Raw genomic sequence first — 24,721 nt, forward strand, 5'->3', positions numbered from 1 at the left:
TCCAGAATTTTTGCTGTCTTTAGACTAAGAGTTGGAATTTCTTTTTTCTGTGTAAAAGAATGAGCAGCCAATGGGCTGAGAAATAACAGCTCTCTGTGTACAGAAGTAAGTAGGAGAGAGAGCAGAATACCTTACTTGATGTGTCTTTACAGGCACTTTGTAAGCATCACCAACGTGACTTTTATCATTATTTTCTGATTAACTGTAATGGCAAGAAGCCAGGCATTGGCATGACTGGTGCCCAAACCAGGTGAATTCTCCCCAGTCCCAGGAAAAACTCCTGTGGGTTTGGGTCAAGTTCTATAATGGGATTTGTGCCTGAAGTTAAACAAGCCATTTTCTATTTTAATCACAGGCCATGGTAAGCTTTTTATAGATTCTATTGTCCAGCCATGCTACTGTGGCTTAGGCCTTGAAGTGTTTTGCTGCTTGTGACTGCTGACAAGAAATGTATTGCAAAATCCTCAGATGATCAGTTCACAGGAGCATTTCCTCTTCACACATACTGGTACTGAACTGACTACATCTGGTCTAATTTATGCTTCCAGCAACCTTGGTACAAAGCTATGTGAGGACAAAATAAGACCCCTGACTTAATTTAAGGAGATTTATTTTTTTAAAGTAACTTTAATTAAGTCAAGATAGGAAATTCTTACTCCTAAGTGAATGTTCACGCATAAACTTGCACTGAAATATGTGCAGCTGAGAAGTAAAACAGATCCAGTTACTCTTGGAAAATAGCTCAAGACAGTTTCAGAAGCCCACTTCTTGCACCTTTGCTAATTCCATGTACCTTGCTTTCCTAGGGTAGGAGCATACTGGGGGGACTTCAGGCACTGTGGCATGGAATGGGAGGAGACAATTGAATACAGTGAAGCTGAGCTGTTTCTCCAGCTGCTGTTCTCAGCATCCCCCCACACCCAGCTGAACCTCTCTGTGTCGGCCCTGGGGCACCAGCTCTGTGGGGCTCCTAGCTCGCAATGTGGCTCCGATGATGCTGATTTGCCCTGTCTCAGCTGCCACCTGGAGCTCATGCAAGTTCCTGCACAGAATCCACTGGAGTGCCTTTGGGAAACAATTCTTGAGAGACACTGTCCTGCCACTAGACTGGACTATCTGGGAAATATCTCCTTAGCTGGCAGGAAAGTGCATTTATTTCATCGGCTTAGTGCAATCAGGATCTGACAGCTTTGAGAGATCTGCTCTGTAAATAAATGACTTAGGCACCAGGAACTAGGCAGGGAAAAGCCAGAAGTCACCGTCCAAAAACATTTGCTCTTCTCACTGTAAATCTTAAAAAGAATTGAGTGTTCCTGTCAGGGAGAGATAGATATGTGTGTGTATTTCTAACACTATTCTTGCCACTTGACTTCCCCCATGTATGCAAAGTAACTCAGCAGCACGCTAAAAGAAGGATGAAGTGAAAGCTTTGCAAGGATGTATCTCCTTGTCTCTTGCCCTTTGGCCTGTAGAAGCACAGGCAGACACTCAGTGAGACTGAAAGAAGGAACAAGTGCTTTTGCCAGTACAAACATACATCTCTAAGTCATTTCTGGCTTAGGGCCCCTAGTCACTTTGGCATGACTGAAAACATTACTTTAAAATTTACCACTGTGTTTGGAAAGCTGAGAGTTGTAGCTTTTGAGAGGTATTGGCACAGTGCTTAATAACACTGTGGAGCCCTTAACAATATGGCAGGATTAGGACTGACAATAACAAGAAGCCAAAAGAATACTCAACCCACAGGCTTACGTGATGAAAATTTTAAGTAGCAATTGGTTAAAAGTGTTGCTTACAGGGTCATTTTAAAGCCGGAAGGATGAGAAGAAAATGGATGTTTCCTCCCTGTGCTGGACCCAGCAGCCTCTAGCAGACAGCAGCATGTTCATTCCTTGATGAACTGATGTGGAAAGTCCTCTGATTTCAGTTTAACTTGGCAGTGATTTAGGTCCTTTCCTTCAAAGCAGAAGAATCAAAGCCATTAATTGTACATCTAAGGTCATGATGCACTCCTCTTTCTATCTGAAACTAGACTTCTGTCTTCACCATAAGCAAATTCCAGGTATTTCCATGACCATCAGAAAGTAGGATATTTAGAACTTTTCCATGCATGTCTCCTGTTTTGCTTTGTGAGCTGTCTGGAGGGAAGAGAACCAGTGGTCTCTCTTTTTTTTCTCACATATTGCCAAAGGGAATGTTTTGCACTGCTTTTCAGAAAAAGAGGACATTCTAAAAATTTCACCTTGTCATTGGGTAAAAGAAGACAGGTCCTCTCCCACCTTTTCCTTTTTATTTTTTTTTTACAACTGTCCGCTGTACAGTTAAGAAATACTGATTTCTGTTGCTTTTGCTAATTGTGCAGTAAGCGTATTTGCTACTTCTTTGAAACGTCAGGATGAACATCTGGTTTTGGTGCTCATTAGTCAGCCAAGTTGGGAAGCTCTGAATATTTTGCCAAAATATTAACCCAGCCCTGAATTTATAACTAATATCAGGAAAGTCATTAGGGGAAAGTGTAAGCATGTGCAGACTGTGTAACAGCCAAGGTCAATTCTTACATGATAATTTTTACTGTATTAATTTTATCAATGTGGTTCACAGACAGCTGCCTCCAGTTCATAGCAGAATATTTATATCAATGAGCAGCTTTAAAAATATGCAACCTGAATAGTTTCATAATGGATGTATATCAGTGAAATAATTCTGGAAAATAGAAACATATTTTGGAACTGAGTCATGAGCAAGTGATAAATATGAAACAAACCAAGTTGCCTCAAAGTTTTAAGAAACCAAAAAAAGAGCTTCAGAGCTTCAGAAGAGTTACATAAAGAAAGAACCAAAATATTACACTAGAACAAACAGAAATACAGGAAGGAGGGAAGTATCAAGAAGTAGTGCAATGCATCAGGAAAAGCTTTCTTTACACTAAGTGTAACAAAGCACTGAAGCAGGTTACTTAAGAGTGCTGTGGAATTGTCACTGCTGGAATATTTCAAGGATCGGGCTAAACAAGTGTTTGCCAAGAAAGGTTTTGGGAGGATACATCCTGCTTTGGATTATCTCTTAGCTTTTTTTTTTTTGAGTTTGATCAATATGCTGAACAGAAATAGAAATCCTCAAACAAATCTCTCCTACCTTCCTACACCCTGTCCAGAGCTAACTGCTTTCACTTAGAGGTTTCATAGTTGTAAGCCTCTGTCAGGCTCCAATTTTGGTTTTGCTTCCCTGGTTTTGACATTTCTGACCCAAGCCAGCATTTCAGTATTCACTTTTCATCTGGCTACTGCGGTCATGACTGTTACTGCAAACTTGAGCCATCAGATAAAGTGCTGCCAAGGCTTCAGCAACAAATAAACATGGCAATTAAAAACAGCAAATGAGCCTTATGGAAAGAAAAAGGGGAAAGGGAAACAAAGCAGGCTGCTGGCTGCTGAAGTTTTTCAGGAACTCTGTTTCCTGGAGCCGGCATCTCATCATCCTTCTGCCCAGCTGACAGGCTCCCAGCCTGGTGTAAGGAAGAGGTGCAGAACTGTCAGACCAAGGCAGGAGCCAAGCAGGGAACATGGCAGGGACACTTCACCCAGCATGGCCTCTGAGGGAAGGGAAGGGAAGGGAAGGGAAGGGAAGGGAAGGGAAGGGAAGGGAAGGGAAGGGAAGGGAAGGGAAGGGAAGGGAAGGGAAGGGAAGGGAAGGGAAGGGAAGGGAAGGGAAGGGAAGGGAAGGGAAGGGAAGGGAAGGGAAGGGAAGGGAAGGGAAGGGAAGGGAAGGGAAGGGAAGGGAAGGGAAGGGAAGGGAAGGGAAGGGAAGGGAAGGGAAGGGAAGGGAAGGGAAGGGAAGGGAAGGGAAGGGAAGGGAAATTAACCTGCATGACTAAGTATGTTTTATCTGGTATCTGTCCCCTGCAGCCCATTGCTCATCTCTCAGGGAGAAAGGAGGACCACCTGAGGAGAGCTGGGGGACAAGGTGAGCTTGAGGGCACTCCTGGGGCCAGGATTGAAGACATTGAGGGTACAAAGACATTGAGCCACTGCAGTACTGCAGGGACCTCCTGCGGTCGGTGGAAACAAAGCACTGCACCCAGCCCTGGCGACGGGGCAGATGGGCAGAGGGCTTCCTCCTGCACTTGGCCCTGCCCAGCTGCACAGCACAGGGGTGTCAGCCTTGGGAAGTGCTCACAGGAGGCACCATCGCTGAGAAATGGCTCTCATGAGAGAGAAATGGCTCTCATGAGGGAGAAATCCCCCTCTCAAAATGGGGACTGGGAGCTCCCCACTGAAAGGAATGGGGAAACTTGATGCCTTTAGACTACAAGCACAGCCACAGTGCTATGACCAGTGGAGCTGTGTCCCTTGAATTTCACAGTGCAGACCACTGTGAAACACCAAGTTAACCCTTTGCCTGAAACATCCTAGTTTGCTTCTTATCAGTCCTTGTTTGTATTGTCAAGTCTAGCCAGGCCATGAGTTTCTTGTGATCAAATGGGTACTGTGGAACGGGCACTGGGACACTCAGAGAAATGATTCAGGGAAAGAGAAATGATGCACAAAGGGGCTGCCAGTCTGGATTACACCCCAGATCAAACAGGTTTGTGACATCCAGAGTTAATGCACGAGGAGGTGTAATCCTTATTTTCTGCAGAGTGCCTATTATATATCACGTAATCTTGAGGATGTGTTTATTCTCATTTTTTCTCCTATTTCTGTGCTATTGCTTGCCTAAAACCAACACAGCCTCAGGTTTTTCATTCATTGCTCAGTGACTTCCTCTGCAGAAGCAGCAACCCCAGGCAGTGAGGAATCACTCCTATATGTTTAAATTCAGGAGCTTTTCCCATAGTTTCTAGTAGTGGATTCAAGCTATGAAATGCACCTGGGACATTTAAAGATGAAGACAGACATTTCTTCTGCTGAGTGCTAAAACCAAAAGCACCAGAAAACCTGACATTTCTATGGGCAGGTAACTCGGCAAGTCTGGAGAGAGCAATTGATTTCTTGCATTCAGCTGCTCAGCTGTGTTTTCTATTGCCAGTTTGAGACATTTGTTTCTGTAGTGGCCCTACACAATCCCCTATTGCTCCATTCTTTCCACATCAGACCCTATTTGTGTTGGCCAGCTCCAAATCCTTCCCTACCAGAAAATTGTCTCTTTTCATCTCATGTGACTCCAAGACACCTGCTTTTCTGAGATACATGCTACCCTGAGTGAGGTGCAGTTCTCTCACAACTGCAACCCCTGAGGCCACTAGCTGTCACTCTGTACATGAAACCCTCATTGCAGCTTGTCTTGGTTTGAGACAAGTTTAGGGGGAAACGCTCTGGAAGGAATATCTCTTCCCCAGAAGACAGGTTTCTCCTCCCACTCCCTCCCCCACCAATACAAAAGGAATTTCTTGGATGAAAGTGAAAAAAGCTATTTATTTAACAAGCAGAGTGCTGGCAAGGCAAAGGAAACAAATGAGTAATGTTAGATAATAAACTTCCTCGCTGTGGAGAAAGCTGGTGGATTCAAAGTTCTTTTCTGTAGCTGGCTCAGCCCCTCCTGAGGTCTGAGGCCGGGATGCAGCATCCCCACAGCCTCCCTGCCGGTCCACAGGGTCCAATGATCTGGTTCTCAGACCACAGCTAGGCTGAACAGTTTCAGAAGAAGATGAAGAAATCACCAGAGGATTCCAGTATGCCGGTATGGGAAAATTTCTTGCCTCAGCTAACAGGCTGGCTAAAAGCAGGAAGGTGCTCCCTCAGCTCTGCAGTGGTGAGAACATGGGGGAGTGTGTGTGAGTCCTTGAACACAAACCATGCTGAAGAATTTGCCTGGCTTCTCTCCCCTCTCTCCTGGACCCAGCTTAAAGCTATGCCACCCATTTCTGGGCATAAACCAGATGATAGGGAAACACAGTGTTATCATAAAATCACCCCAAGACACAGCTGCAGGGCTTGCAGTGTCAGTCGTGCATAAGGAGCATAACTTAGATGTCTTTATATGGTTGATTTACTTATATTCAGATCAGCATCTGTCTTCCACTGCACTTTGTCCTTAATCAGGAAGTTTGGCTCACAGGGAATTGGTAGGAGTCCTTGGTTAAAGAGGAAAGTATGGCTCTGTTCCAGATTATGCATCTCCTTCAGTCTCTGAACCATACTGGCTTTACTTTCCTGGAACTGCTTGTTTGGGATTACCAGAAACAGTGTTCTGCATGATGAAATCCATGCTCTCTTCCAGATTTTGTCGTCCAGACTGCAGTCTGTCATAACAAATTGGGGGAGTCCATGTCTAGGCAATATACAATTGATGTACACTGCAAATGATCAGATTGGGAGATTACTGGCCTCAGAGACTTTCTACAGTACAGCTCTTAAAATTCACTTCATGTTTTTCTAGGATAAGATTTCTTTTTTCTTTTTTTGGTGACTGATCAACTTTGCATTGAGGGTGTCTCCATTTGCTAAAACTATCCATGAAAATGATACAAGAACAGGTCAGGCTTTTTCTTCCAGAGTCACATGCTGTTGTCAAAATTGTCAAAATTAACATTGTAGATGAGAAAAAAGCATCCTGTCTGCTCTGTGAGGTGTGTCAGCTATTCTCCTCTCTGCTAGGGATTAGAGTGGTTTGTCTGTAACTGTTTTATTTGATAACCAGAATTGAACAGATGAAATCCCTTTTATACTTGCACTGGGGACACACAGATGAAGAGCCATGCAAAGACTTTATTGCATTTTCAGAGTGGGAAACCTGAATGGCAGAAAATATCTGCTATTTTGCATCTGATAATTTGGTGAGTAGATGTGGAAGTACCTCTCTTAGAGGTACTCTCATTTGCGGAGAAGGTTTAACACTAAATTTAACTTGCACCATAGGATTTAATATTACTAGCACGCCCTGTAGGAAAAGATTAATCTAAAATTCTGATTTCTGCTTGATCAAAGGCACTTATAACTTCTGCAAGGTTATTCTAAAATGCTGATTCCTGATTGATCAAAGGCATTTATAACTTCTTCTGTGTAATACAAACTACACTCTTCACTGTAGATTTACCTAGAATGATTTGGCCTCACCTGAAGAGACTAACTGAAGAGAATCTGTGTTCAAAGCAGTAGACAAGACTGTCATCTCCTAATGAATTTCAGGTGGTATATAAAGTCACAGGTAGTGAGTGACAGCATGCAATATAGCAAACTATATTCTGTGTTTGACTTCAATGCAGAGTTTTTGCTGTTATGTTCACAACGTAAGAAAATGCCTTCTTACAAGTACGAAAATTATATAATAAGATTTAAAATTGAATACAATGCTCTGGTTTTAATCATAATACATTTTAAAGTACTCTGGAACTTCTAGAATTGGATCCCTATTGCATAAGTATCATTAAACTTTTCCATCTGTGGGCTCTGCTTTCAAAAGTGTGAGGTAGGTCTCACTGGAAGAAAACATAGGCACATGTTAGGACTAGGAAAATTTAAGCTAGGGGAGTGAGGGAGGGACAAAAACAATAAAATAAGACAAAGATACACTTTAGGTTTTGCTTTTTAAACTCTTCTACTATTCTTGTTTATTTCAGCTTTCATAAGATGGTTAATAGTGAAAAAATCCAGTTGCTTTACTGTATGCTTTGCAACTGGTACATTTTTAATAGTTTTGAAAACATAAGGAAAAAATTAAGTTTCATTTTTTGAGAAGAAACCTTGACATTCACAACATCTAAAGGACTTTCAAAAAGATGTGGGTATTTATACACATTGGATAATCAAATTACTTGATAATTTGTTGGAAGCCGCGCGGGACGAGGAGCCCGGATTCCCGGCAGGGGGAGCGAGAAAGAGAATCCAAAACCAATATGGCTGATAAATGAACTCCGTTTTATTAGCAGTCTAAAGGCACTTATATAGTATACCAGCTTGTTAGCTCCTAAGTGGCTTAAAGCTTATCAAGACACATTTCTATTTCTACATAATTGGACTACATTGGCAAGTTTCCACAGTCTTGTTATGATCAAAAGAATTTTGTGCTCACCTCCCTTGTTTCACTCCCAGACAGCACAGCTGCAAGTTCTTTACTCTCAGTTTTTTCTCAGGCTGTTGGTTTTCCTTCACACAGGGACTTTCCCATGGAAAGTCTCTCTCACACACACAAGCCTAAAAACTTCCAGCCCTATTGCTTGCACAGTTCTTTTATTGATCCCAGTTCTTTTATTGATCCCAATAATTCTATTCCCCAACAATAACTGAGTTAATATTAAAAAAAGAAAAATACATAAAAATACAATAATGCCAAAATAATCTTATGTTTCTTTACATGTATATTCATCATGTAGCGGTGCAAACAGTAATAAGCCAAACAACTGACTGAAATTAACACAACTAGCAGAATAATGACAGAGGAACCTGGTATGGGTTTTCTGGATCAGTGCAGAAGAGGACATTCAGCATCACCAGAAGTTCTGCAATGACACATTCTGAGATGCTAGAAAGGGTCTGAGTAATGTCAATGTTACACAATTCCTGACCAGGAAGATTCCTATAGCCAGCTCTCATTTTCTGCACTTTCAACCGCAGCATTCTTCTTTTCAACTGTTCCATTTGCATTGCTTGTTTCTTCCAAAACTACCACTAAACTTGACAGGGTTGTGTGAGGATCAAGCAGTTTCACAAGAGGTATGTCCACCTTTCTCTCTTGAAAGACACGGTTCTGAATTGTCATAGCTAACATAGAGTCTATGCCCAAAGATGAAAGCGGCGTATTCATGGTTAGTTCATCTGCGTTCACTCCTGTGAGGTCACTCACCAGTGAGGTGATGTAGTCCTCAGGTTTGAGAAAGGCAGTCTCTGGGACTTCAGTTTCCTCTGAGGTTCCAATCTTGTGCCTGAAATCTTCTGACATAAGTGATACAAAGCGACTTTTGAGTGAAATAATCCGAGTGAAAACATGATGATACAAAGCTTGAAAGTTCAATTTGACGACAGCTTGCTGCGGGTTGTTTATAAGTAAGGTCTTCCTGAGATACTCATGAATTTCATGCACTTGCAGAATGTCTATGCCCTTGGATCCCAGGATGCTCTGAATGTGGCTTTGATTGAGCAGAATGCCAAGGTTCAAAGCACCCCAGTTAATGGCCTGGCCTGAAAGCCCACAGTTCCTCCGGTAGAGGCAGAAGAGATCCAGGAAAGAGTTTGCAGCTGCGTAGTTTGTCTGCGTGGCATTGCCCAGAAAGGAAGTAACAGAGGAGTAGCACACAAAGTAGTCCAGCTCCTGGCCTCTGGTAGCCCAGTGAAGATTTAGGGTCCCTGCTACCTTTGGGCTCAGCACTTTGTGAAAGTCAGCCAGCCTCAGGACTTCAAGGTGGCCATCGTGCAAAGCAACAGCACTTTGGAATACACCTTTGATCGGACTCCCCACAAAGGTGTTGGCAATGGACTGGAAAGCCTTCTCAACATCACCGGTCAAAGTCACGTCACACTGCACAGACACTACTCTGCTCCCTTTGTACTGCTGCTGCAAAGCCCTCACCTCTTCTTGCTTCTCGCTGCTGGGAATTCTCCTGGAGAGTATTGCAATACACCCTCCTCCATTCTCGGCTATGAATTTCACCGTTTCAAAGCCGAGTCCAGTGAGCCCCCCGACTACTACATAAACAGCGTTCTGCTTAAACAGCTGCCTCTGGGGCTCGTACAACGGGATATCTGAAAGCACACTGATGTCCTTCTGCCTTCTCAGGACAGCAAGGGGAACAGAAGTGCAGGTAAAATAGGACATCACAGAGTTTAGCCCTTCAAAGTTCTCCGTCTGCTGAAAAACAGAACCCGAGAGATGTCTAAACTGCTTCATATCCATGGAACTGACCCAGGCATGTACAGTCTTGTGCAATTCCTTTAGAGGTGCTTTCCGGAAAAGGCTGGAAACTACAAGGACATGAAAGCTGATGTTTTCATGATCAATTTCACTGACATTCTGGATACATTCGCACTGTTGATTGCCACACACAATCACCACATCTTTAAGAAAGTACATGTGGGCCAGATCCTCCAAAGACAGTCTGTTCACTGGAGGAAGAAGAACAAGGGCATTGCACAGGTTGATATACTGGAATACATTAGGAGTGGGCTTTGCAAGGACTGTCCTCCAACCCATTTCTTCTGCTGCTGCAGAAAGAACGTGGCACAAAACCGATGATGGCTCTGTAGTTATAATACCCAAAGTTCTGCCATGTTTCCCCTTGGGTAACCTCTGAGTGAAAATTTCCCATGCAATGATGAAGTATGACACACAAGGAACACTCTGGAGGAAGGGGAATTTCTTTGCCTTGAAACAAACTGTTGCTGGAATCTGAACTCTGGATGACGCAGCAGTGGGATAACATGAAACCACATGATCTCCCACTTTCACTTTCCTCACATCAATGCCTGTTGCAGTGACTGTGCCACTGAAATCAAGAGCTAAAAGTCTGTGTCTGTCTCCCGCTTGTGAGTTCCAATACAGTGTATTACCAAAGTTGCAGCTAGAAACACTAATGGGAAAATAATCTTCTGAGTGGAGACAAATTTTATCCACTTGAATTTCAACACTCTCTTTGTCCAGCTGAGTAGCAGCACCGGTGGATAATTCCCCAGACAAGTCTTTTGCTGCATACGCATCAGAAGTGTACAAAGTGAATGTTTGTGATTTCTGGAGAGATCTTACGGGTTGGATGTAATCTGCATCTACAAAAGGTGTGCGTCTGATTTCGGACACATAAATCCTTCCCTGGCTGATGCAAACTTCTGGATAGTCCCCACCTTTGTATTTGACAAGAACATCTGCTAACACTGAGATGTCCAGGGAAGTGGAAGAGCCGAGGTCAATCAACTGAAATGTGATTTCTGGAACTTCAACAATACAAGTTCTGGTCATGCCATATAACGCAAACCCACAGTTAACGTGGTCCACATATCTCTCCGTTGTTCTGTAGGTGATCACTCTGATGGAACAGCGGGATGTCTTCTCTCTTAGTGCCACCACTACCTGGCGATAGGCTTCACAGCACTTTGCCAACTGATCTACCGCTTCCCTTGGGAAGTCTTCATTTACCTTTTGAATTCCCCACAGGAAGAGGATTTCATCATAAGCCTCAACCTCTGCTCTCATTTTATTCTGTCTCTGGCCTTCCACGAGGCACTCCCAGTCTTCATACATAACATATCTCGAAGCAGGATGCAAGTACTTTTTGAGCTGCTCAGCTATCCCAAATTTGTCTGCAAACACAACGACTCTGGGCTTAAACCCCAGATGTCCAATTGTCTGTGAAAGAGAGACTTCTTTCCACTTGTTTTCAAACAGGAATTCATTGTCTCTGGAAGACGCTTCCTTCACAAAAGTGATGGCAACACGCTTGAGCTCAGCCAAAACAGAGCCATGTTTGTCCACAAAGCATCCACAGACCTCAAGGCAGTTTCCAGTGGACTTGCTCATTCTCATATATATCATCATTTCTTCCTCCAGTGGGCGGAGCACCACCAGGCTGCCTATCCCTGAGGGAAAGCCTGCTCTGGACTGGAATGTCCTTGAGGTCAAGACAGCGGTCATCTGCAGAAAACAGTCAAGCAGCACTGGGTGGATACAGTAGCTGTACATGTCTCTGACAGTCTCCTCATTCACCTTAATGCTGGTTATAGCTTCCTTTAGCTCCTGGCAATAATGCACATCACTGAGCTGCCTGAATATGGAGCCATACTGAAAGCCAACCTGAGACAGTGCTTCATAAACCTCCTCTCTGCTAATCACTGACCTGCATCTTCGATAGATGGCTGGGAAGCAGATGCTGCTTTCTTCCACCACAGTTTCAGGCTGCTTTGCCACTTGGCCAGCAGCATAAACCGCGCTGGAGGAAGAGAGAACCTCAAAGGTTGTCATGGCTTTTTGCGGACTCAGCTTGATACTCAGCACTTGGGAACTCTGTGTGAGAACACACGGCGCAGAAAAACTGATACTCAGCTGGCAAGTGCTCAGAGGCACTTTAGGCCTTGAGTTGCTCATCACAGAGGCCAGACCAAGCTCCACATAGAAAGCACCAGGGACTAAGGCCACCCCATTGTTCTTGTGCTCATATAAGTATGGCGTTGTGTCCTGGGACACCAGGCAGCCAAACTCCACATTGTCACTGTTTATGCCATAAATCAAAGGATGACTGGCGCTGACACCTCTTTGGTTTGCTTGCTGATGGATATCCAGACAGGCCATGAGTTTTTGGCGATCAAACTGATATCGTGGAATGGCCGCCGGAACACTTTGATACCCGTTATAAAAGTGCTGCCAGTTGGGATTACACCCCAGTTCAAACAGATTTCCTACCAGAGTGAAGAGCGTCTGATATTCTACATCCGTTTGCAAAGAGGACATCACCTTTGTGCCTTTTCCTAGAGTTTCCTTTATGCTTCGCTGCAATGCTCGGTGAGGACTTATTTCCACAAACACCACGTTTTCCCTGCCTCTGGCTGCACTTTGGATGGCTTGTGTGAAAGCAACAGGCTCACGTGTATGCCGCGCCCAGAATCTGCCCTGAATAAAGTCGTTTTCAGATGCAGCCACACCAGTCAGCGTTGAAATCACTTCAATCTCCCCCTTCTGCTTTTCTAAAGGCTCTATTTTTTCTTCCAGCTCCCCGAGTATCATATCCATGCTGGGGCTGTGGTATGCAACTGGAACATTTAAAACATGAAGAAAGATGTTTCTCTGTCTGAAAGCTTCAGCTAAGTCTCTCTGGACAGCTTCCACAGTGTCTACACTCCCAGACAAGGTGCAGGAAACGGGGCTGTTGAAAGCAGCAATGCACACCTTTCCCAAATAGGGATGCAGGCGTTCAGCAATCTCTTCAACAGGGATGTTTCCAACCACCAACATTCTGCCACTGGCAGTCTTTGCCTGCAGCCTGCTCCGGTGATAAATGACTTTGACTGCATCTGCCAGGGAAAGGTACCCTGCAATATGTGCAGCAGCAACTTCCCCCACTGAGTGGCCAACAGCAGCAATGGGCTTAATACCCCAGTGCTTCAGGAGGGAAGCTACAGCAACCTGCAGGGCAAACAGCAAGGGCTGGGAAAGCTCTGGATTCAGCAAGTCCTTTGAGCTACGATTTCTCCCTGGCAGGAGGCTGATGGCAGCGTGCTGCTGAAAAAGGTCTTCTATCTCCTTACACTTGTCTCTGAACACTGGCTCTGAGCTCAGCAGTGCCTCACTGAACTCCTGCAGCGTGACACCATTGCCACAGAACACAAACACCAGCTGTGGTTCCACCTTGGACATGGCAGGTTCAGTGCTCGCCGCCAACTTAAGCTCTTGCTGCAAGTGTTGGAGGGAATTTGTGACAAACGCTTTTCGGTACCTGTAGCTGGCATGGCTTCTTCTGCAGGCAGATGTATAGGCCAGGCTTGGGAGAGTTACAGAGCTCCTTGTGCTCAGCTGCTCAGCTGTATCTGCCACTGCCATCTGGAGGGACCTACGGGACGCTGCTGACAGCAGAACTAATTCCAGGGGCTTCTTAAAGGCAGGAAGAGCCTCTGGCTGCTTCACCTGCCTGACTACAACATGAGCATTGGTTCCTCCAAATCCAAAGCAGTTGATGCCAGCTACTCTTCCGTACTCACTGGATTCTTCCCAGGGCTCTACAGCTGTGGCCACGGCAAGGTTTAATTTCTCGGTATCGATGCTGCTCATCTCCTTTGAGTAATGCAAGGATGGAACAATCTTTCCATGATGCATCATCAGGAGCACTTTGATCAACCCGGCTGCTCCAGCAGCCGATTCCGTGTGCCCAATATTTCCTTTCACGGAACCGATTTTCAGAATGGAAACTCGGGAAGACCTGTTCTTGCTAATGACACTACCCAGGCTTTCAGCTTCAGTCGGATCTCCAGCAGCAGTTCCGGTGCCATGGGCTTCAATGTACTGCACAACTGAGGGATCAACACGACTTTCATAAATGCTGCGCAGTAACTTCTCTTGCTCTATTTGAGACGGTCTCGTGATCGGAGTCATGGACCTGCCGTTCTGATTGACCGCACTGATGTTTATCACACCCCAGATTTTGCTGTAGTCTTCCTTTGCCTGTTCCATGAAAAGTTAAATTTCTTTAATAAACTCATGCTTTCTCTGTAGAGGAGACAACAAAACACCACAACAAAGCCAAGAGCACACAGAATATGATGCTAACTTTTAAATGTGGGATCCTTTTCCTATGCTAGGGGAAGTGCATGAATGCTTAAGAAATGCTTCATTAATCTTAAGCTTGAATTGGAAAAACTTCTCTGGAAAAGTCATTATTAGAGCTGAAGACACAACATCCAGGCAAGCAACCAGTCTTATTTCAGGCTGCTTCACAAGCAGCCTTACCTTTTTCAGTGGTTTGAGGAAAACAACCCCACAGCCTTCTCCCCTTCCATAGCCATCTGCCTTCTTAGAGAAGGGTTTGCTTATGCCCTCCGGAGAGATCATTTTTGCTTTACTGAGAGATACAAAGGTGCGGGGATCGATGATGCAGTTCACCCCACCACAGATTGCTGCCTCACAGTCTCCTGGAGTCAAACAGAAACATATGCATGTTGAGATGGCCCAGGTGATAGACAGAAACAGGAGCAATCCTGATTCCATTGTCCAGCATCTCTTCAGTCCCATTACCTGATTTAATGGCTCGCAAGGCGTAGTGCAGAGCAAAAAGAAAAGATGAACACGCAGTGTCAACAGTCAGGGACGGTCCAGTCAGATTAAATGTGAAAGAGACCCTGTTGGCAGCAATGCTCATTGCTGTTCCAGTACCATCATAATGATTTATTTCACTCACTGCTCTGCTGGTTATGATTTCATAGTCTCGATTCATGAGACCTGGAAAACATCAGATTTGTGTCAAGTTAACCCAAGCCAACAACAGGCACGTACAGCTCGAAACCTGACGGCGTGTTTCGGTTTTCGGCATTAAGACAAAACCACGTGGCATCAGTGCTCCTATGGTGAAGCTTTGCTCCAACACAAGTCAAAGGCAAAACTCACAGCAATTTCCCCTGGACTCAACTTACACAAACATACCTAACACTTGGAATTCCTACCTGCCCTGGAAACAACAGGCCTTTCCTGATGGCTTAGCTCACTGTGAGATGCAGCTAAGGTCTCTGTAGCCTGCCGAGACCCCTGTATCTCAGTTTGCAACTGCGTGGTTTAGTTCAGCTATGAGAATATTTATCAACAACTTACACATAGCATAGCTCGGATATAAATGTACAAGACATTAGCTTCAGTTCCTCAGATGTACCAAGTTAAAGGTCACAGCACAAACTACATCCAATATTTAGCATCAATTTTCACACTGTGAGCCAGTAAGAAATAGAAAAGAAGTAGGGGGCCTCTGAGAGCAGTTGTGTTCTTTTTATGGGAACACTATGCTTGGAATACCGTGGATCCCCAAGTCCACATGTGGAAAATGCAGTACCTGTATTCAGAGAGCAAGGAATAGTGCCCTCAGTGGAAGAAGAGCACCTCTCAGACTAAAAGGCAATCTAAAGCATTTCCCCTATAGGTACATCAGCCAAACTACTCCAGAAAACTCCTCCTTAAAGAGACACAGATTACACCAGCAATAATGTGCTGTTCCTCTAGTATTGTCTTTTAAATGTCTTTCAACAGCCCTCGGTATCATCTCCTCAGTAACTTTTCTGGTACTGACAAAAGCAGTTGGACAAGTGCACTCCTGTACCATTCTAATGTCCACAGGAGGATTTCTGCTGCTTTGAAAGGATATTAACCCCCACAACACCTTAACCAAGATTAGACTGGAAAACAGAATGCTGGGCAAAAAGGGTAGGCCTGTGTAGAAGCCCAGAAGATAAGGGGCTAATGTGTACATGTCAAACACTGGCTGCCAGATACCCATGGAGCCAACCAAGGATTGTCAGTAATAACCAAGAATTGTTGAAAGAACAAGAGGAGAAGGGCACCATGGGGAAGTAGGGCAGCACTTTTCTGGGATAAACATTCCTTGTTCTGCTCCAGAGACACAACCACAGAATCAAATAGGTTGGAAAAGACCACTAAGGTCATTGAGTCCACCATATGGTCAAACCCCACCCTGTCAACTGGACCATGGCACTAAATGCCACATCCAGTCTTTCCTCTAACACCTCCAGGGACACTGACTCCACCACCTCCCTGGGCAGCCGATTCCCATGTCCAGTCACCCTTTCTGTGAAGAATTTCTCCCTAATGTCCAACCTGAACCAATCTGGTACAGCCTGAGGCCATGTCCTCTCATCCTGTGGTTAGTTGCCTGGGAGGAGAGGTTGATCCCCACATCACTACACCCTCCTTTCAGGCAGTTGTAGAGAGAGATAAAATCACCCCTGAGACTCCTCTTCTCAGGCTAAACACCTCCAGCTCCCTCAGCTGCTCCTCATTGGACTTATGCTCCAGGCCCTTCCCAGCTCTGCTGCACTTCTCTGGACTTACGCCAGCACCTCAATGTCCTTCCTGAATTGAGGGGCCCAAAGGGGACACAGGACTTGAGTTGTGGCCTCACCAGTGCCACATACAGGGGAAGAATCACTGCCCTGCTCCTGTGGTCACACTATTGCTGATATAGGCCAGGATGCCACTGGCCTTCTTGGCCACCTGGGATCACACTGGCTCATGTTCAGCTGCTGTCCACCAGCACCCCCAGGCCCTTTTCTGCTGGGCCACTTTCAGACCACTCTGTCCCCATCAAGGAACGAAAGACAGCATCATTACAGAAGCGAGAATGAAGCGTTGACCCAAGGTCAATCTGGGCAGGGGAAGGGTCAAGAGCACTCAAGACCCAAGACCTTCAAAGCCTCTGATGCATTTCCAGAAAAGACTGAAAGAAGGGACTGGACATGACAACTAATTTGCATAGAAAGAGAGAAACATGCCTTCAGGGCAGGAAAACCTATCTATAGAAAGGTATCCCCATCTAGGCCAGGGGGTGCCCCCAGGACACTGGACATGTCATTGGCCAGACTGATGCTGGAATCAGGAGTGGTTATGTCTTTTTCACTCCTTTTCTCTTTCTCTCTCCCTTTCTTTATCTCTTCCTTTCCTGTTTTTCTACCACCCTGTTGGGGAAGATGAAACAGGAAAGCCTTATAAATATGATTGCCTGACAAAAGATTTTGGGAATATGAAAACTATAAGCGACATCGAAATGAAAGCCACCTTTGAGATATAAAGTCTTAGTTACTGAACAACTAGAAAACAATGGTATAGCCGGCTGAAGGTAATCCCCTCTTGATTGAACAATACCCTCTGCTTGCAGACAGGTCCAAGGGTCAGAGCAGACCCTGCTAGCTCAGCAGAAGGGGTCCAAGGAGTAGTTTTTACAAGTTAAAATGTAACACTCTATGGTAATGTAATAACTCTTATAGGCTGTATGTAAATGCTATAGGATTTGTACCTTGTATTAGATTGGCTAGTGAGAATTAGAATATTCAGGACAGAAGAGGATTTATTGTATTGTAACAAGGACCTCGCTCTCTTAGCTCTTCTCTTTTACTTACGCTCTTAGCTCTCTTAGCCCTTTGCTCTTAGCTCTTAGCTCTTGCTCTTTACTCTCTCTTGCTCTTGCTCCTGCTCTTAGCTCTTAGCTCTTCTCTTTTACTTACTCTCACGCTCTTAGCTCTTAGGTCTTAGCTCTTTTACTTACTCTCTTGCTCTCACTCTCTCTCTCTCTCTTACACCTTGGGCCTGCTTGGAGCTGCAGCTGGCAGCTCTAAGCAGTGCCCTTGTACCCACGCCCTTTGCAATAAACAGCGTGCTTCAAGATCTGCTTATAGAGATCTCTCGTCTCCGTCCGTACCGTCCGAGCCCTCCCCGCATGAGTTTCTACACCACCCTACCTCTTTAGCCACAACCCGATGCTGTGTGCTGATATAGCAGGTCAGTGACCAACATTCCAATTTCCATGCCAAGTGTGTAATTTATTAATAAAACTTTTCCTGCAGACCTCATCATTTACGAATCTTGGGTGTTCCCTTCCCCTTAAGGGTGAAACGTCACAGCCTGGCTTGGGAGTATCTTTCCCAAGAAGGGCTGGGTTGGGGAGGCAGTTTTAACTCTTTCCTGCTTCACTTCAGTGTCTGAACACAGGAAGAAGAGCACCAAAAAGAGACACAGGAATTCTACCATGAACTCCCAGAGTCGCCTGGTAATTCTTACCAAAAGTAACCAGTAGTGCCATAGCACAGTAGCCTCAGATCTCCAGCCTAGATCCAGCCTAGATCCAGCCTAGATAACATGGAAAGGTTATGAAGGAGTGCTCCAATCTTTGTGAGGTTCAAACACACTTCCTTTGCTGTGAAAGTTTCATCTTACCAATAAAAACACCTGTTCTGGTGCCACTGACACATTCTACAGGAACTCCTGCATCCTCCAGGGCTTTGTATGTGCACTCTATCAGTAACTTCTGCTGTGGGTCCATGCGTTCAGCTTCCATATTCTTAATCCCAAAGAGGTGGTTGTCAAATGAATTAAATCTGAAATGCACAGACCAGAATATGATATGACATATGTATAGAAGATGCTTTTACTTCTAAACTCACAGGAAGCATTTTTTGCAATGAAAAGCAGAGCAGTAAGTGGTGTTTAGGCCACAGGTCCCATTTATGAAATTCAAAGGAAAATGTTTATAAACCAAAGATGTTTCATGTCCCACCACAAAATATGTCATTTTATCAATGATTCTGCATTTCAGAGGTAAGAGCCCGCTCCTACCCAGTTTTAGTCTTACAGTTATTGCACTAGTACCAACTGGATTCCTCAGATCATGAAATGTGAAGAATGAGACTCCCTCTGCTGTAATGTGGTCATGGCCAACAAGTTATAAACAAATATTGTTTCCTACATCATTTTAAGCCAATACAGACCAATGCTTCACAATTTAAAACCAAAAGATAGAGGATCAGGTGTTTTCAAGGCATACCCACACCTCTCCAACAATAAGTACTTTCAGTGGGTGTATGTGTGTGTTTGTCTTTAAAAGCACCTTCAAAATTGGCCCATGCTTACAAAAGACCAAGTCCAAGTTCAGTCTTGTGTCCCAAGATCAGGTTTGTATGGCCTTCTATCATCTCTTGATTTCAGAGCAGGATCCAAGAGCTAACATGGGACTAAGCACTAAATTAATTCTGGGTCCTGTGATTCAACCTTGCCAAGTATCAAGCTCAGGAGACAATAACATTTCTTCTGTGCATGTCAACTTCTCCTTTGAATGAAGCTCTACAGCCTGAGGATTTAGGGTGAATGTGGAATTCAAATAACAGACACTTATGCTGACCTTAATCTGTAATCTGCTATTCTTCACACTGGTCACAGCCCCTGAACAGCTGTACCCATATCTAAGTACCACAAAAACCAGAGGTGCGGCAGGGTAACACACTCACTCATCGAGAAGAGCAGCTCGTGTTGTACATATTTTTCCTGGCTTGTTATCATCTGGATCATACCATTCTTTGGCATTAAATCTCTCAGGGGGGATTTCTACCGTGCAGTTTTTGCCTTCCTCCAGGACTTTCCAGAAATTGTCAATTCCATCTCCTGTTGTACAGAGTTTTTAAAACAGATTAAATTATGCACTCCCCCTCCCCGTGCAGGCTCAGAAATGCACAATCAGCTGCAAGGACCTCCCACGTGTCAATCCAGGCTGCTCAAGAAGACTTGCCACAGAAAGAAGTGATCAGTCTTTGGTGAGAGGAAAATGAAAAAGCATGACTGATCTCCTCACTGCTTGTCTAAAAGCAAAGGAACCCCACAAAATCCTTAACCACCTTCTCTCCCCATTTCCCTACCACATCACTGCATCTACTCTACATACTGTAATAAAGCAAGAAGCTTTCTTGTAGGAAAACCCAAGCAGTTTATGGTACAGGCAAAGCTGATGGTAATGTCCAGCCCCTGGTCTGTCCTGTCCCTAGGCATGCAGAGTCCTGTAACAATGCACAATCACCCAGCCAGTGAACACGCAGAAAGTTCAAATCACCCCAGACCCAGCCAGCTCGTTTGTATCAGTTTCGTGTGCAGCTCAATGCCCTGCCCACAGCCAGCACTGCACCTTCTTCTGTCTGTCTGTCTGTCTGTCTGTCAGCAGACAGATTCAAACCAATTCGTTTCCACCACAGCGCCACCTTTCAAAAAGATCCCACAAGCAGCAAAGCAACAGATTGATTCTGCTAGGGATAAAACATGGTGTTTTCCTTCATTTCAACATTAATAAAAGACTCTGCTTTTCAATGTCCACTCAGAGCCTGCTTTGCTTTTACCCCCGACTCACCTCCGGGAAAGTTGCATCCTATTCCAACAATAGCAACTTCCTCTGCAGTCTCAATCTCCATCTCCTGGGCTGCACAAGACAGGAGTCAGTGTCAGTCCAGTCAAACAATTATGCATTTACCTTTACATAAATACTCAGTTAAAAGGTGAACTTCCCACACACTTGTTCAAAACTTGATTAATCTTGAATCATCTACTGTTGGTTGTGATGACAAACAACACTTCCCACAAGTGACTAGAGCTGGACTATATTTTTCCTCTTGTCTCTACTTTTAGAGGAAAATCCCCATTTAGTTCCCCAAACTCTCTCATGCACAGACACTTCCTTTTTACTGTTTAACCTCTGCTAACAAAAGGTGAATCTTTTCAACAAATTAGATGGCAAAGACAAGAATTCCCTTTGGGATCAAATTAAATACCCCAGTACAGAACTGACAGATGATTTCTTTTTCCTTGATTCTGGGAAAGGAACTTGTCAGATGAGAATCAGTTCAATTGAACTAATTAGAACTCACTAGGATGCCCACCTCTAAGCCCTGCAGTCCTCCTGGACTTCATTCAACCCACAAAGAGGAGAAGATTCCTCTAGAAAAGTTTTGTGGGGGATTCTTGGCAGTGAGGACAGATTCTCATCTTAGGGATACCACAGCAAGTCCCAGAGAGCCTTTCTCAGTCACTGACTTACAGCCGTGAAGCAGAGATGAGGCTGTTTTACAGCCCCACACATCATTCAGAGTTATGATTTCTTGGAGGTTTGATTTGAAAGGTGAAACCAGAAATAACTGCTCAGATTCACACTTTGAAAAATTTACTTCCAGGTTCCATTAGCTAGGAGATAAAAAGTTAAAAGGCCACCTTGCAAAAATAAGGAGATGAGAATCTGGCTTTCTAGAAGCAAATTCCATTTTACCAGTAAGGTAAATTCAAAATTGACACAAGAATTATTTCCTTTAAATTCTTTCAGAATTGTCTGTGATTTCTATGGTTCTATGATTTCTTATTTTAATGTAATTGCTAAACTAAAGCTGTAAAGCCCAACAAAATACTTTGTACAAAAGTATTTCTAAGCATTTTTCCTTAGTTGGCACTTAAATAGCAAGTAATAGAAAATTAAGGACTTTCGAATTATAACATAAAACACATCTTTGGCATTTCTAGAGCTATCCAGTGAACTATATAACTCTTACCTTATATCATCCCAGTGGGGTGGAGTAATAAGCTGAGTCTGTAGAAGTCATTTATGTAGGATTCTGTGTGGTTTCTTATTGAAATACACATGCTAAATCATGGGGGAAATGCAAATATAATTAATCAGTGACTTGACTAAAGTTCAAAACCACTTCCCTGAAGTCGTAAATTTCTTGAAGTCAGCAAGTACAAGAGTACTTACTATCCATCGTCATACAGTTAGCAACCAATAAACGGAAGTTAGGTTGTAACAAACCAAAGATTCATAGAATGGTTTGCATTTGAAGGGACCTTAAAGATCCTCTACATCTAGCCCCCCTGCTATGGGCAGTGCTAATTACACTAGACCAGGTTGCTCAAAACCCCATACAGCCTGACCTTTATTACTTCCACGGATGGAGTATCCACAACTTCTCTGGGCAACCTGTAAAAAATTTTGTCCTAATACCTAATCTAAACCTATCCTCTTCCAGTTTAAAGCCATTCCCCTTGTCCTATCACTACATGACCTTCTAAAAAAGTCCCTCTCCATCTTTCTTACAGGGCCCCATGGGTACTGGCAGGCTGCTGTAAGATTTTCCTAGAGCCCTCTTTCTCCAGGCTGAATAACTCCAGCTCTCTCAGTCTGTCTTCATAGGAGAGGTGCTCCAGCCCTCTGATCATCATGAAATAGCCCAGGAAATTTTTGTGATCTTAAGAATATGATTTAAAATACTCTGTCTTTAAAGTAGCAATTCAATTTGATTTGCTCTTAATATCAACAAATATGAACAAACAAACAACTATTTGTTGGAGGCATTGTGAAAACGAACCTTCCCAGTTCTGCCTTGGACGGCTTTTGAATTATTATGATTTGGCTAAACTTTTCAGAGTTACTAATTAGTGAACTAAAGAATCTTAACAAAACACAAGCAAATGTTATATGAGAAATGATTGAATCCCCCTTCCTAAACCAGGAGGGATAGCCATGGACTGCAAACAGGACACGAATAAAGTACAGAAAAGCCTTGCACCAGCTCTCAAGGCAATGTGCTGTTGAATTTCCTGCCATATATCCTAAGAGAGTATTTTAACTTTGCCTCACTTCTTCTATTTATGTTAATCTGTGTGGTGACTGTAATACATTCTGCAATATACATGCTTTTCAGTTGTGGGTGCAGAATATGATGAGGGCAATTTGCTCACTAAAATTCAAAGGAAAAAATTTCCTTGGGATAATGCAACTAAGTTTAAAACGGAATTAATTTCATTTTTAATCACACTGATAATAAAGCCACAGTTTCTGTTTTGTATCAAGATTAAATTACAACTGTGCTATAATCTGTCTCCCAGAAAACAGAGCATAGCCCTGATGTAAAAATATGTTTGCATGAGAATCTTTTGTACGAAAATGTTCTGTATGTTAATTTTGTATCATAAAAGCTAATTTTCATAATGTATAGAATTAGCCAGTGGTGTAGGAATATTACCTATAAAATTCTTCCAACTATATGTGAATGCAGTCAAGAAGAAAACACACATCCTCAACAAACCCATTCACATTTATTCCAGGGTGCAAAATTAATCAATGATACTACAAGATCTGGGACCCCTCTTGAAACTCGGCTGATTGACACGTTAATACATGTACCCATTGAGGATCTATGGATTTATATTCCCTCTATGGAATATAAAAATTAAGGCCCGCTGTAAAATTCTATAACTAATTTCAAAACATATTGAATCAACATCTAAGAGATATTTGTTATATCTGTCATTGTTATATTGTGATATTGTTATATCTGTCACACCCACTACCCATTAAATAAAACCCCACTGATTCCTGGGATTCACGGGGTAGGGGCACTGACTAATGAGAATTGGGTTGATGACTACAGCTGAATTTACAGTTTGAACTATTGGATGGGGTATGATTACTCATGTTATTGATTCAGCTGTTTCTATCTTTTCTCCTATTATCTTTCTTCATCAAGTCCATGGACAACCCATAAACTGAAGAAGATAGCTGGGAAAGAGATATTTATTACAATGTTTGAGTCATCACGGGGTAGATGTCAGAGACTGAAATAGGTCATGCCTCAAACACTGATAAAAAGTTCTGCTTATTACAGCAAAACTGTATAAAGAAGCCATTGAAGCCCACCCCTCCCTAAAGAATGCCTGACTGGAATTTTCAATTGAAAATCAAACTGCTGAGATTAGATAAAGGGAAATCCATTCTTCCATCATCTGAGGCCTGGGGAGAAGTAAACAAGTAAACAAGGAAAAGAAGGAGAGCCAAACCCAGCAGCCGTGCTGAGGTTCTTCCCTGGCTGGGTTTGGGGTGGGGGAGACCACAGCCCACAGAAGCCAGGTTTACTCCCTCTGAAATGAGGTGGGGGGAGGAGCATTCGGGTGTGTGGCGTAACCTCTGATCAGAGGCAGCAAACACCCATCCTCCCTTACACAAACTGGCCAGCTGTGGAACCTCCAAATCCACATGCCACATCCATGGGACATTCAAGTACGAGGCAGCTGAGGCAGTGCCTTAATCCATCAAAGACGCCCTGAAGTGCTCCCCAGAGTGATGCAACAAATCCAGAGCCTGTTGTAAGAGACAATAGCAACCCCCCCCTGCCCCCCAGGGACGTGCCTGGGCTTTCCTACCCAGCCTGAGTGTGTATTAACCCATGGGATTCTATGCTTTTTGGGGGGACCTTCACCACCAAGAAGACCAGCTGGAGAGGACCAACGGATCATCGCTGGGTTCCACGGAGTGGTGATATTTTCTTTATTCTGTCTCTGTCACTCTCTTTCTGCCCTCCCCACCTCTGTTTTCTTTCTTTCTTTCTTTCTTTCTTTCTTTCTTTCTTTCTTTCTTTCTTTCTTTCTTTCTTTCTTTCTTTCTTTCTTTCTTTCTTTCTTTCTTTCTTTCTTTCTTTCTTTCTTTCTTTCTTTCTTTCTTTCTTTCTTTCTTTCTTTCTTTCTTTCTTTCTTTCTTTCTTTTCTTTCTTTCTTTTCTTTCTTTCTTTTCTTTCTTTCTCTCTCACTCTCTCTTGCTCTCTCTCATATTTACTATCAAAAAAACCCCATACTATTGACTTTGGCATATGGTCTCATTTGCACCTTAATTCAGGCAGAGGCATTTCTAATAATTTTAATTACCAGATCTCAACAACCTGTAAGACCAAGGGGAAGTCTTACTTTCTCCAGCCTTCTCTCACCTCCAAGTTCTGGAACTCCTGAGGGCCATTCTCAGCAG

The 24,721-nt window shown here is 43.7% G+C and overlaps 1 protein-coding gene across 1 annotated transcript; it reads right to left on the minus strand.

Annotated features, from left to right (window-relative positions):
- Nucleotides 1-7,842: 7,842 nt before the first annotated feature.
- Nucleotides 7,843-20,409, minus strand: LOC138105625 (mycocerosic acid synthase-like). Its single transcript, XM_069005739.1, is given in 7 exon segments — nucleotides 7,843-14,073; nucleotides 14,359-14,540; nucleotides 14,644-14,847; nucleotides 18,340-18,500; nucleotides 19,407-19,560; nucleotides 20,294-20,378; nucleotides 20,380-20,409. Coding segments are annotated over 7 exon segments (6,375 nt in total). The 3' UTR covers nucleotides 7,843-8,514.
- Between the last annotated feature and the right edge of the window lie 4,312 nt (nucleotides 20,410-24,721).

The sequence above is a fragment of the Aphelocoma coerulescens genome, chromosome 2 (assembly GCF_041296385.1).
Source record: "Aphelocoma coerulescens isolate FSJ_1873_10779 chromosome 2, UR_Acoe_1.0, whole genome shotgun sequence".
Lineage (NCBI taxonomy): Eukaryota > Metazoa > Chordata > Aves > Passeriformes > Corvidae > Aphelocoma > Aphelocoma coerulescens.